This window comes from Cinclus cinclus, chromosome 9, assembly GCF_963662255.1.
Source record: "Cinclus cinclus chromosome 9, bCinCin1.1, whole genome shotgun sequence".
In the NCBI taxonomy this organism is placed as follows: Eukaryota; Metazoa; Chordata; class Aves; order Passeriformes; family Cinclidae; genus Cinclus; species Cinclus cinclus.
The window spans coordinates 3,171,159-3,185,615 of record NC_085054.1 but is presented as its reverse complement, the minus strand read 5'-3'; the positions used below and the strand labels follow the sequence as shown (position 1 = coordinate 3,185,615).

The 14,457-nt window shown below is 41.3% G+C and overlaps 1 protein-coding gene across 4 annotated transcripts in view; it reads left to right on the top strand.

The window, feature by feature from the left end:
* CCNYL1 (cyclin Y like 1) overlaps positions 1–14,457 on the top strand; it is a 32,571-nt gene continuing 18,114 nt past the window's right edge. For 3 of the 4 annotated variants that reach the window (XR_009933421.1, XM_062498296.1, XM_062498294.1), the window contains exons 1-3: positions 1–247; positions 11,889–11,963; positions 14,255–14,289. Coding sequence is in view for 3 of the 4 variants with exons in the window: in XM_062498296.1 (XP_062354280.1) it covers positions 1–247; positions 11,889–11,963; positions 14,255–14,289 (357 nt within the window). In the remaining variant the exon portion in view is untranslated. The remainder of the gene's footprint in view (positions 248–11,888; positions 11,964–14,254; positions 14,290–14,457) is intronic. The other variant, XM_062498295.1, reaches the window with a different exon arrangement.

The window sequence follows — 14,457 nt, the reverse complement described above, 5'->3', positions numbered from 1 at the left end:
ATGGGCAACACCGTCACCTGCTGCGTATCCCCGGACGCCAGCCCCAAGCTCGGCCGGGCCCGCGGCGGCGGCGGGGCAGCGCCGGGGCCCGATCGCTGGGCGGACGCGTACCAGGCGGCGGCGGCGACAGCGGGCGGCGGCGGCGGAGGCTCGGGGTCGGCGGAGGCCGAGTCGGGGGACTCGGATCCCGGCGGCGGCGGCGGCGGCCCCCACCTCCAGCACATCAGCGACCGGGAGTTCCCGGATGGTGAGCGGCGGGCGGGCGGGCGGGGAGAGCCGGGCACCGCGTCTCTGCCCCCTCGGTGCCCCCGCTCCGCCCGGGTGGGCACCTGGGGGGCACTGGCGGCCCGAGGCGCGGCCCCTTTGTCCGGCGGCGGGGACAGCGCGGTCCCGGCGGCCCCGCGGGGCTCGGCCCGCGCCGCGCCCCAGGCAAAGTTCCCCGCGGCTGTCACGGCCCCGGAACGGCCCCGGCGCTCCGGGCTCGGGCCGGGACCTCCGCCCGCGGGACGAGCCTGCGGCCGCTCCGCGAGTCCCCGCCCGGGCCAGAAGCGCCTCCCCAGCCCGGCAGCGCCCGGCCCTGCCCGGGTCCCGGAGAGGGGGTCGGGGAACAAGAGGAGAACGTGGCGGAGCCCCCGGGTGCTCCTGGCCGAGGTGGAGAAGTCTGGCTGCTCGTTTCTCCTTAGCTATGGAGTCGTGACTCGGTCGCAGTGTTCGGGCAGATCGCAAAAGCTGCTGCATTTCCAGTCTCTGTTGAACAGGAGGAAGGAAGAGGGTGTGTGGGGAGTAAGGGAATTAAGAATTACAAAGATTGTGCGCATATGACATCACCGTGGCTGGACGTGGGTGATTTACACTCTGGGCTGTGCGGGGTTGTAACCGTGGACTGATGGCACCGGCGTTCCTTGTCGCGTAGCTCTCTCTCTGTGTTCCCAATTTGATTTCCTTGGACTCATGGGAAAGTACGTGCGTGCTGCTCCGATTCCTTGCAGCTACAGCTGGAGCGCTGGTCCCTCATAGCCTGGCTGTGTGAGGCATCTCCTCCTGAGCCGGCAGAGCTGCAGGGCTGTGCTGGGAATTCCCGAGACGTGTAACAGGTTCGGGGTGCTCCTGTCTGGCCGGGCGCTCACGCGGTGCTGCTGCAGCCGCACGGCGCAGTCTGGCACCTCGTGATATTCAAAACTTGGTTTAATTAACAAACATCTTGCTATTCCTCTCCGCAATTATAACCACACCTACGCGAAATATATTCACTTGGAGAAAGATACTCTGCCTGGCACCTTTAATGTACGGTGCATACAATAGCAATAATCGCTGTAATCCATATATCCATATGGATTCCATATCTCCTCTTGAACTTAAGAATTTTTTTTTTTTTTTTGCTATGACACTCGCTGCAGAAGAGTGTGAGGAGACCTCCAGAAATGGAATTATTAAACTTGCAGGGCTCTGCACAGCACCATATGGTGCAGCTGTTCCAGAAATGAGATGGAACAGTCAGCCCCTTGGATCTCCTCTGAGACAGCTGTGCAGTAGTAGAAATTATGTTTGCTGCCTAGGAGAAGTAAACCTTTATTTTTGCAGGAAGATTATTACAGAACTCTCTCAACTCATTAGGGGAGGAGGAGCTAAACTCTCTAAAGATTCTAATAAGCCAAGCAAAAATGCCTAAGCTGACCAAATCTCCTCAGGAATAAGGGTTGTATTTGTTTGAATCTTTAGTATGTGATCATGTCAGCTGTGCTGAGTAACAGGTTTAATTGTGAATTTATCCACGTTTCAGGACTGGCCTTGAAGTACAGAAGTATTTATTTTATTTTTTTTTTTAATTTGCAAGCCTGAATAAGAATGTATAAGAATAAGATAGTAGCTGTCTATCACAAATTTTACTTTTGTGGTTATGGAAACTTTAGTCTTGAGGCAGGAGATAATCCTAAAATTAGAACTGCATAAGTAGTATGTGTTTAAGGTGATTTTAAAGATCACTTTCACAGTGGTATGTGGTTGACTATTGCCCTCCAAAGTTGATCTGCTGCAAATGATAGATATTTGAAGTTTTCTGATTGATCTCTTTAGGAGTGCAGAAAATATCAAAGTTTGACACCTTTATTAAAATAAAATTCTGGATAGTCAGTTGTAAAAGTAAAACTTTTTGTGTTGATTTTTGAATGTTGCAAAGCACTCCCTGGATAGAATTGAAGCAGATATCTTCAAAATGTAAAGCACTATTTGTGAAGTCTAAAATCAGATGTTATGATGAAGGCTTTATGAAGAAGTTAGAAGTGAGACAGCTATCTGTTTAATTTAATACCTTCAATGAAAGAATAAATCTGTAATAGACCACATAGCTATGCTGATTCCTCTCAAACTTAGTTACATTTGGGGGATAAAATGTATTTCTGGAATTGATTATTGTATAATATCATAGGCTAGCTAAGATGCAAAGTTAGTCTGGGAGGCTGAGAACCTACTGACTGCCCTTTTCTTGGATCCTTTGGCAGGGAGAAAGGAGAAAGCTGCAAGGGAAAAAGTCAAGTTTTTGGCTATTTTTGTTCCATGCTGCTCAGTTCTAGGAGTTTCTAAGAAAACAGCTAAATATACCAGAAAGCTAGCATCCAAATGGGATGGAGGTGCTTCATTCCTTGAATTTCTATGTTGTTTGTTGTTCTGAAGTCTGTCTTAAGTACCTTTGCACTTGTTTTGCTAAAACTGAGTGTTTTGGTTCTATCAGGAAGCTACTTAACTGAGCTTTGGACTTTTTGTTTTGTGTTGTTTCATAGCATTGTGTTGTTCTTTCATAGCAAGTGGAATGTGTTCCTCGCAGGTCTGTCCTCTTAAGTGAGGATCATTCTGTAGCTTCTTCAGCTCTCTTCTTAAGAGGCACAACTTTCCAGTCGGCACTGCTTAGATTGTCTCTGTCAGATCAGAATGAAACAAGAAAATTCTCACTTTCTTAAAATGGGCAGATTATGATGTGGTATTTATGTATGACAAAAAAGCAGTGGTAGGTGGAATGGAGGTAAAACACACAGTAAAACTGAAAGTCTGATGTCTCAACAAAGGTTAATTCAAACAGGAAAGGTTTGTCAGATCCTCTACTGAGAGAATTTAAAGCCTGACCTTGCATCTTATGGCTCTCAAGATCCTGAGACATAACCTGTTTGGTGCATGCTTTCTCCAGATGAGAAATAAGCCTGTATTTGTGGTTTGATATGCTAGGCCAAATTGGATTAAGTAGGTGGGAATAAGCATAACTTTGAAAACAGAAATTTCTTCCAAATAGATTCATGCCTACCGCTAATATTAAATATCAAAGTCTGCCGTGAATAAAGCAGCCAGTTGCCTTTTCAGCTGAGCATTTAGTGTTCCTTAAATCAACAGTTCAACACAGTTTGAATGACCAAAAAGGCTTTCCTATCTAGTTTTAGTAATGGTAGCTCTTTGATCATCGTGTGCCTTTTGGGTTGCGGTGATTGGTTTGGTGTTTATTTGAGCTTATTCCTCCCCAAACGAGTGTCTCCTAGTCTTTATTGTGGGCTTTTTTTTTTTGTTTTCCCCTCAGTTATTTTTTTTTCTGGTTATCTGGGGGAAGAACTTCTTATGGCTAACACTTTCTTGCTAGATCCCTATGTTTAAACATAGATTTACTTCTTCAAAAAATTCTTTGATCCTTGGCTAAAACTAGAACAAGACCTTGCTTGGCACATGTTTCTCACTTGTACTTGAGAGCATCTCCCTGCACTGCTGCTGTTTGCTGAGTTTGAGCAGAGGTTTGCCTGATTCCCTTGAACCAGGGGGGAGGAGTGGGACAAAGTGACCTGATACCCTCACCTGAATAACTGGGGGATAGAGAATGACAAGGGAAAAGACCATCAGGGATAAGAGGGAACAGCAGATGGGATCAGGAGAGGAGCTGAGTGGGATGTGAGCATCACACACAGGTTAGATGGGAAAGCAAATGGAAGGGGACTTTGAAGAGGAGAGTTAATAGGGGTGTAGAAAGTGAGGTTTACCTGGCTAGTGCCTAGAGTAACTCTTGAAAGCTTCAGGTTGCCTGCATGCTGCAGTTATTAAACAGTGTTGAAGATGAACAGGAACTTGGATGTATTGATTGTCTGTGATCCAGTTGTCTATAACAGCTTGACTATAAACCCCCTTGCAGAAGGTTTAAATACTATTTGTTTCTCTTACATAATTTCAGTTTATTTCAGGCATGTGGGTGGAGGTTTTTTCCTGGTCTTTTTTTTTAGTAGGATTTTTTTTTTTTTTTTTAATCCTAGTTAAAATGTTAGTTAAGTTGAAATACTTCTGTACAAAGAATCAGCTTTTTGATGCCAGCAGTTTTTTATCACAGGGAAGGCTTAACCATCTTGTGCTGGTTTTTGTGCCTCTCTATTTGAAGATCTGTAGCTGCATAGGTTGACAAATACCGTTGTCTGTTTGGACAAACAGGAAGCCAGAGCTAAAAACCAAATGATGCCCTGGTGCCTTTTCTTAGTGTTCCCTCTCCTTTTTTCCTTGTAGTCACTGAGTTTTTCTCTTGGTTCCCCATAACTGTCCATACCCCTTTCCAAAAACTGACCAGACATTCATTACAAAGGTATTTGTAGCAGTTACAGATAATCTGTGATCTCGACAAAATATGAAGTACTGGATTTTCTGTAAGCTTGATGCCGTGGCCTCTAGAAACAATCTGTGAAGTACCTGTAGTGGAAATGACTGAATCACAAAGTCAGCCAGAAACAGCAATGAAATTTATCTACAGATTTAGGAATTGTAAGGAAATAATTCATCACTGCAGTACAGTATTTGTATTTCTGTTCTTATACTTGGTGCTGCTGGCAACTAAAGAATCCTCTATCCTTTTTTCTCTTCAGTAAGTCTTGGAGGCTTTTGCAGCAAGCAGGTAAACCTTAGGTTTTTAAGATTAGTTGGTATGGAACATATGTGCATGAAGCTTATGTGGAGGGAGACTGATTTGTGTTTCTGGTGTGTTTCTTCAGGCTTTCAGCATAACAGGTATTAAAAGGAAATGTATAATCAGAGGGGTTTGATGAAACTTATACAACTAAGGAAACTGGATTAATTTTAATATTTTCTCTTTTTAAATTTTTTTTTTAACTGGTTCTGTGTGACTTACCTCTAGCATCCTTATCCTTTGCTGGCTTTCTTTAGCACATTTGTTGTTTTCCCTCCTACCTGCAGGGTAGATGTTGTAGAACAACAGAAGTTCTGTGGCTACAGTTATGTGTTCTCCCAAGTGTGATCACTGTGGTGAGGTCATACCAAAAAGCTGACTAACAGGGGAATGAACTCTTGCACTGCCAACAAAACATAAAACCCTACTCCTCCCAGATTCATATTGCACATTAAATTAACATTTCTAACCATGTTTCTTCCACATACAGTGAGAAGGAAGAAGTTGCTGTGGGAGGCAGCAGGAAAATTCTATGAAACATTAAGAAGCCAGACCTTGCATCTGTAAATCCTTGACAGCAAGTTTATGTTGAGATTTTTAAACCTATTTGTTTTTTTTCTTCATTACATCTGGAGTTTGAATGTGCACTTTTATTTCACTCACTAGAAAAATAACATTTTCAGAAGAAAACTCTGAATGTTTTTATTTCAAGAGATAAGTGAGGACGGTACTGACTTAAAAAACCTTGGTGCTATTTATTTAAATGTGTAGAAAAGCCAAATGAATAACATTGAAGATCCTCCTTGCAGGTGATGTGAATATCAGGATTGCCTTAACAGATTACACAAAAATTCCCATCAGCTGGGTAGCATTCTACAATGTTGGATAAGCTGTGTGTGTATAGCACAGCTTTGCTTCTGTGTAGAGTTCTGAAAAAGTCTCGAATCATTGCAGTAATCAAATAATGTTGATGTTTTTCCACTGTGAAAACTAACACTGGCTTGTTATGAAATGTGTCCATCAGGCTCAGATAATAAGTTGCTGAATGCCAGTATCTTTCAAAGGCTTAATAAAGTTTTTCTGTAAAGTTCTTGGACATGTTTTGTTACGTGGATGGTATTTTTCTTTTACAGAGCAAACTGCAGGTAAGGTCCAGGCTTCATTTGAAGTTTGCCAATGTGAACAATTGGAAGAGGTGAAAAATGTGCCATGTGGCAGTTCATCAGGTGACCTGTGACACCAGCAGACACTGCAGTGTGTCTTGCTTTGATCAGCTGCAGACACTACCTGAGACAAATTTCTGGTGATAGTGAGTTGTGTCATGTGTGAAGGTCAGTGCTGGGAATAAAAAGTGACAACATAGAACTAATTCTTTCTCCTTGTCCTTTAAATGGTCCTAAATTAAATACAGTACAGGAGCACATCCCTAACAAAATGTTAGTTGCTTCTACAGTCTAGCTTGTGAGCTACTGTTTGCCTTCAAGTTCAAAGAAAATCTTAGGGGCATCTTGTTCACCAGTGTTTTAACTTGTTGTGCTTTTGCTGTGGAATTTGGGGCACTCCTGATATCCTGCCTTGGCTTGAATCTGTAGAAGGGCTCATAACCCTGGCAGGTACATCAGGAAATGTGTGGAAGCCTCCTGGGCTCCATTTGGCTCCAGGAGGGGTGGGTGGGTGTTGTGTGGTGTGGAACAGATCTCTTGGCCATATTTCCCCAGCAGGGCCTGTGAGTGGGGTGCAATAGGATCATGTTGGGATGTCCTGTGGAGGCTGTAGAGAGTGGTGTGGATCCACCAAAATCAATAAATTACTTAAACTCTAGGTAGTCTCCAGTATTTTATATATATTCTGCACTTTGGCTTTTTAAATTCTTCTGATTTTAGTAGTAAATTTGAAATGTGCCAGTTTCTCCAGCCCAATTCTGGAGTGTGGTGTAAAAGAGCAAATAATTCCTTTCTAATTAAGAGAGCTTGTTGTGTATTGAAGTAATTTCTGCATCCTTCCGAAACATCAGTGTGTACTTAGATATGTGCTGGGTATTGGTAATGATATTACTGTTTATGTAGCAGTGCCTTAAAGATTAACTGACAGCTTTTAAATAGCTTTAAAACATCCTTCTATGTCTATTGTGTAAATTCACAGTATTAAGAAATAATTTTTAACAGTCTTTCAACAATGAGAGTTGCAAATGGAAAGCAACCTCTGCATGCTGGAGACTCTGGTGCATTTGGAGTGGCTGGGATGAATAAACAGAGCAGGTTAAATTTAGAAACCAGACTTGTAACTTTCCTAAAAATTTTGGGGAAAAGAATTAGGATAATATCATTTGAAGGAGAAATAATTTTATATGAAATTATTGTTAGGAATGACAGACTCTCTGAAATGGACTGGCAGATTTGCTTATCTAATTTGTTATCATTTTTTCATCTTTACTGGGAGTGTTAAGTGGCTTGCATCTTTACAGGATAAGGTAATGAAATATAAGGAAAACTCAAGCATTAGTCACAGCTAATAAGTCATTGAGCAAGTGACAAAACACAATTTACAGCAATGTATTATTTAATGCTTATAGTATGTGCTGTATCAAAATGTTACTGCTGTCTAATAAAGCAAAGGAATGGGGTTAAAACTGTTAAAGGAAATGCAATGGTTTATTGTTCTGAAGTAGTGAAATTATCAAAGGGCTGCTACTTAGTGACATCTTTGACTGTCAGCTTTATTCACAGGATAATACATGTAGCACAACACAATGTGTAAAATGTGTTTGTAATAATTAGAAGTCACCCATGGAGGTGTGTAAACCATAGATAAGTAGCTAGCATTATAAATTCCTAAAACCTACACACATTCTTGCATGGCATGGATAAAAGTAAAGTCTTCATGTGGGTTTTGTGTTGTGGAAAGGATGTAAGATCTTGAGCTAGGGCAGAGGATTGCTTTTAAAATTGTTGTGATCTGCCCAGTGTGCACACAGCAGCAGCAGAGGTGGCTGAGATTGTCTGAAGTGCAAGCGAGGGATTCCTTGAAGGGGGAGCACATGAATAAACGGCAAAGAAATAAGGGGGAAGGTTGTTTTTAACACACTGTTCTCAGACAGGTGAAGGGCCCTTGTGTGGCAGCATTATTGTCCTGTTCTCACAGACCTGGTTTCTGGTGGGAATCTTCCTTCTCACTTCTTTATCACTAAGTGTGAGGGTCTGATAGAAAGTGTTTTGATTTCTATTGAGTTAATAGCCTCTAGAACAAAACATTCTGGGGCTGTTTTCTTGCTTTTTATATCATGCTGTTGTTCCTCTAATTTCTCTCGTTTTTGTTCCTGTATGTTTTAATTTCTATTATTCCTGTTTATCCCATGTCATATATGCTTTCTTTTTCTGTTAGCTTTCTGTGAAGCATGAGTTTTCTGTCATACAACTTCTGATGCAGCTCCTACTCAAGACTTCCCCTTACCTTCAGGTCTAGTATCTTGGCTTTGGACTCATAAGTGCTGAAGTATTAGGAGTTATGCTTGGTTGTGAGCTGAATTGTTTGCAGACAGACTTATCTCTTCCTCTGCCTTTTATTTTGCTGTTTCCCATTACATTTGATCTCTGCTCATGCCCTTATCTGTATCTTGCCTTATGTTTCCTTCACCAGCTGTATTGCTGTTGCTTTTTGGTATTTCATGAGCAACACTAGCAGTTTAGGACGAGCAAATCACATGGCTACTTTTTCCATTTGCTTAGAAAAAAGCATTGTCCGAGGAAAATGGCACAGGCAGGATGGTTAAAATTCTCTGGCAGCTCACAGGGAGGTGGTCTGTTAAATGCATCTTTCTTTGCAGTCTCTTGCTAGACCAAAGCAGGTACACGCTGTCTGCTCATGCCACGTTATCCTGGAATAACAAACCCAGCTACTTTTCACCCTGCTTGGTGTCTTGGATTTCGTCAGTACCTTAGCTCTGCTTGTGTAATCTGTGCTGTGGGTTTAGTGTGCCATGGGTGCTGACACACCTGGCTTCGTGCAGCAGAAAGCTCCTTGTGTCTGGCAGAGCCATCATGGAACTGGAGCCAGTGAAGTCTGTGATCCTTTCAGTTCTGTTCTTCTCCTTGAGTGTGTGGGTCTGCTTGGTTCAGGGGGTTGACTCGTGTGGCCGTGTCAGTTTTGTGTCACTCAGTGCACGCTGTAGTGCTGTGGATCTTCTTGCCTGGAATGACAAGATGACTGATGAAAGTTGGTTATATTCATTCTTGTGCTTTTAGTCCTAACATTTAAGAGACATGGATAGAGGGGCTAACAGAGCAGGAGAAGAGGCAGAAACAATGTAAGAAGTGAGCATTAACAAGTCACATGGTTTCAAAGTAAATCAAAACCACAGAGAAGTCAAGATACTAGTGTGTTTTTTTTAATGAGGTGAGGGAGGATGGGTGTTACCCTGTACTGTCTCTTCCCTGGGGAAAAAAAAGCATCTGTCCTGTTTAACATTTATCAGTGACCTGGAGGAGGTGGTGGAGGATGCCCAAATTGCAGATGACAGCCAACAGTCAGCGTGCTGGAGGCTGCTTATCCAGAGGGACCTGGACACCACTGGGCCAACACCAACCCTATGAAATTCAGCAAGGAGAAATACAGAGTCCTGTGATAGGAGTTACTGACTTCAGTAGCCCTTTTCCTTCAGTTTTCCTGTGCTTTTTCCTCCCCAGTTTTCCTTGCTGCCTTTCCCTAAATATAGCCCAAGATTTTTACAGTCCTACAGGCTCTTCCCTACCATTCCATCGTGAGTCTCATAGCCCTGCAGGCATTAGTGTCCCTAATGGGAAAGGTAGTTTAGGCTCTGTGGACCCTCACTGGACGTTTTCAAGGCTCAGCTCTATAAAGCCTTGAGCAGCCTCATGTTCTACCAAAAGCTGATTCTGTTTTCAGTAAGAGGTTGAACTGGAGACCTCTGAGATCTGTTCTAACCTGACTTACCTAGTTATTCTAAAAGTTTCTGCTGAACTGTAAATAAATAACTTCTAAGTTGTTTGCTCTGTTTGCATCATAACTTGCTGATAATAATCTGTATTGTAAGTCTGCATATTGCAGTCTTGTTCGACCTGTTGATGATACTTCAGTTACTTGTAGGCTGGCAAAATACTTCCACTTCTGAATCACTGTTTGTGCTGGGTTTGTTTGTTAATGCTGTGCTAGCATTAGAGGCTGTATATGGTCTCTTAAGTGTGATTTTGTTAAATTGGTGTTAAAAAACTTGTCAGACTTGTAGACAAGTTTTAAACAAGTTATACTATTTTGTTAAGATGTTACCAATGGTACTTCAAGTGTGGCAGTATGATGTGCTATTGGGTGCTGGATTTTTTATTTTTTCAGAGAATCAACTGTGTATCACAAGTACTTGAGGTATGAACTGTGAGGCAAATTCCACTCTAGGGCATCTAAACCAGGACTTCTTATATTTTAACTGCATTAATAAATTGAGGTATCTCTTCACTGTGTGCTGTGAATGAGCACAGTAAGGCAACAACAGAAATACTGGTTTTGTAAATTAGCTTTTTTAGCCTTCACAAGATGGTCTGCTTTCATGGCTGACTCTGGTCTTTATGAGAGGAGGGGGAATTCCCCTTTGAACAGTCTTGGTGTTCCTAAACAGATGTTGGCCACATTGCTTAAACAATAGAGGTTCAGAATTACAGCCGTCCTCATCCTGGACCAGTGCCAGAGCAACATGGTTGGACTAAGATCAACTGTGTGGTACAGCCCAGTACCTGGAAATTATGGAGATCTGGATAGCAGTGTTGTGCACCAGTGGGAATCTGGAATGAGAAGTTTTGGTGGCTCGTGTACTTTTGCAGTTGTGTTCCCTTGCTGATGCTTGGGGGCTGTGGGTGTGTTGTGGGGAGGTGCAGTAGCACAAACATTGACACAGTTAAAACTTCAGCACCCAGGCAGTATGTGGTTTGGCAGAGTTCTGTTGGTTGAGTGCATAAAAGATTATATTTTTTTAAAAAATTAAAAGTTGATGGTGATTCTTAGATAGCTTTGCTTTTTAGGGGTGTGGCAGCTCTGTTGGTGTCCCACCTTGAGCACTTAAAAGTGCAAGTGCTCATGCACGAGTGCGTGTGCTTGTATGGCTGGCATAGTATAAGAACAACAGCTGTAAATGGATGCAGAAATGCTCTTTCCAGGACTTAGAGGATCACAGTCCCAGATTATTCTGTTCATGTGTTCACATCAAGTCACTGTGTCTGTAGCATGACTTCCTCAGAACAGCTGTTTCTTCTGTCAAAGCTAAGGCAGCTCAGAATTTCATCATGATGGTCACTGTTTCAACAAACTGTTGTGATCACTTCCATCTTAATCTCAGGGTGTAATATATCCTCTTCTCATGCCATCACTGTTCTGCTGTGGCAAAGGATTAAAGCAGTCATTTTGTTCTTCAATAACTACTTTAGCTTTACATGGTTTTACTTGAAGTTCCAAAAGAACAGAATAGTGTAAGCTCCATGTTTTGGTATATCAGCACTGTTAATGTTACTTATTAGGTGCTTTTGTAAGACCAGAGATTGTTTCCTGCTGTATTTGGTACATAAAACATAGAGGGAAATACCATAGAGGAAAAGATCAGCAGTGATAAGTTTTTGTTGTTTTGGTATGTTTTTTTTTTTAATTATTGTCTTGATAAAGCTCTAGCTTTTTGCTCACTACTGAGCACATGCCCCACACCCAGCAACCCTAACTTGCAGGGGCACAGATTGACTTCTGAAACTAAATGTGGTTTTTTGAGATCTCCCTGTCCAGTTTTTTTTCCAAGAGGGAAAAATGTAAAATTGTTATTCATCTTGGCAAAATACGATTTTGTTTCAGAGAGACAGCCCAGTCTATGTGGGTTTGATCTTGTTTCCATCACTGTGCTTAAGCACTTTGAGACTGGGTGGGAATTGTTGCAGTTAGCATCTTCTGTTAAAGGTATCTCCTTTTTTTTTCCTTCCCATTTCAGATTTAGCCTTGGAATCTAATCCATCTGATCATCCCAGAGCAAGCACAATTTTCCTGAGCAAGTCACAAACAGATGGTAAGCTAAGTTTTTTTTCCAATTTAACAAAAAACAGGAAAAAAATAGGAAAAATAACCAAAAGTAACAGCTCAAGAACAGTGCTTCAATTGTTTCAAAGCATAGCAATTAGTAATTTATGTATTTACACAGAAATGTGTTTGCAGGCCATTTTACTTAACACTTAAAATCACTTGATCTTAAAAAAAAAAGATGCTAAAGTATCAGACTTCAGAGTGCAGATCCTAGTAGTCTGAAAGAACAAGACTCTCTTCATTAGTGTAATTCAGGTTTCAAGCAATGGTGGGTTTTTTAATGACCAGGACTGTATCACAAACTGTTTTAAAGTAAAAAACCTGTAGTTAAAAAAAAAAAAAGTTTTCTGTAATAAATAAAAGCCTAAGCCATTAGTCTATATCAGTTGCTTTTGAATATGTTGCTTAAAACTGTTTGAAGGGTTTCAGAGGATAAATATTCCCCAATTCCCATTTTAACTATATAGATGTATTGGGATTTTCAATTTCTTTGCAGATCCTGTATTTACGTAATAACTCAATTTTCAATTTCTTTGCAGATCCTGTGTTTACATAGTAACTCAATTTTGAAATAATTGCTATAGCTTGTGCATTCCAAAAGGCTGCTAAAAAGTGGAGGCATTTCTATTCTATATTGCACAAGTAAAAGCAAATTCTGACAACAGGACATTTTGAAGTTGAAACTAAAAAAAAAAAGTTTAAGCTAATCTTTTTTAAATGCTTCTGTTTCTTTTTAGTTGGTTCTTGTTTGAAGCACTGTTTTGCTAAGAAAGGGATGCACTTTAGGTTGGATGTGTTGATGGAAAGCTGCGGTGTGTCTTAACTTGGCACAGCTTTGCCACAGAAAAAGAACTATTTTGACAGGTCAGGCAGTTGCTGTCCTGCTATTCAGTCTTGTGGCAAGTGGTAGAATTGCCAGTTGTATGAACTTTGCAGTTCTCAGATAATCTGTGAGCAGTGGGAACGAGCACTAGCCCAGTTGTCCAGAAGAGATGATACCAAGGAAATGTAAAAGCCTCTTTTTCTGGGGCCCCTAAGGTCAGTCTTCAAACAGCCCGAGGGCCTGACCTGCTCATTTCAGACACCTCTGAGATGAGCAGTGCTGAAGGTGCAGCTCACACACTGACACAGCTCATGAACACTCTCACTGTGCAGCCTTCCAGCTTTGCTGAAGAAAATGTTCAAACTACATCAGCAGGCTTGTTGGGGGTAGTACTGCTTTTAAATGTCATTTGGTTTTCTTCAAATGAAGTGTAGTGAATTGTGTAGACTTGTGTTCATGTAGAAAAAGGCTCTTCTAGGTGAGAGAGCAACTATTAAACTATTCTCTGAAGTTTGTATTAAATTAATTGATTTTTATGGAGAAGTTGGGCAAAATAATTTATTTTCTAATTTCCCTTGGTCTTCTTTAGTTGACCTTCCATAGCATTAGTACAATTCATATCCATAAATTCTCTCTCAGTGAAATGTTAACAGGATTATGAGTTTTGATTTATACAAAAAGACTAAACAAATGTGGATTCTCTTTTCCAATTGCCAGTTTTTCTAAGTATGTAAGAGAATGTGTCCTGCTAAAAAGTGGTAATGATCTGAGGTTAGAACTTTGGAGAGGTGCCTGTCCATGCTGGTCACATTTGTATACTTTGTGCATGGATGCAGCTCTCAGCTCTCCCTAACACACTGTTGTATTGCTGCTGTCACAGCTGGAAATTTAACCTTGCAGTCTCTTTTGAAAGACTAACAGAGATTAAAATGATCAAATGACATGGTTGCAGTTATATGATAAATAGGTGCACAGCTTGTGCCAGCATCTTCTGAACAGTGAAATACCCTTGTACTTTCTGCTGTCTAATAGGAGGAGAGGGAACACATAAATAATGCTGGGCACCTCACTTCCTCCTTGTGTGCCTTTGGCAGGCTCAAGGTGTGCTGGTTTTGCTTCTGCTTGCTGTTGGATGTTGAACATTGTCTGTTTGAACTATCTGAAATCATCCTGTTTTTTATGATACACAGCAGCATCTTTTCAAAGATAAGAGCTTTTTCCTTTTAGTGTGATGAGAAGTAGTTGTTCCTAAATGTACATTTGGGTAGACAGGAGCACATAGCTTACTAGCTTGATAAAACTTGGTATTTTTTCCTCAAGTACTTTTCCATACACCTAAAATAAAATTTGAAACTTTTAATACTCCTATACTTTAGAAACTAGGTTAATAGAATGACTTTATTGAATGTAAATTGGGAAACCTTTTAGTTCACATTCTTTTTCCTTCTTTTTAGTGCGAGAGAAGAGGAAGAGCAACCATATAAATCATGTAAGTAAACCAGATTCTGTGTAAATAATATTAGGATATTGGGCCAAAGACGAATTCAAGGAAACAGTTGTAGTAGTTCTAGTTATATTGTCTTACATGTGTTCCAAATCCTCCTTAGAGAGGTGAAACTGGATTATCTTTGCCCATCTCTAAGCAATAAACAGGCAC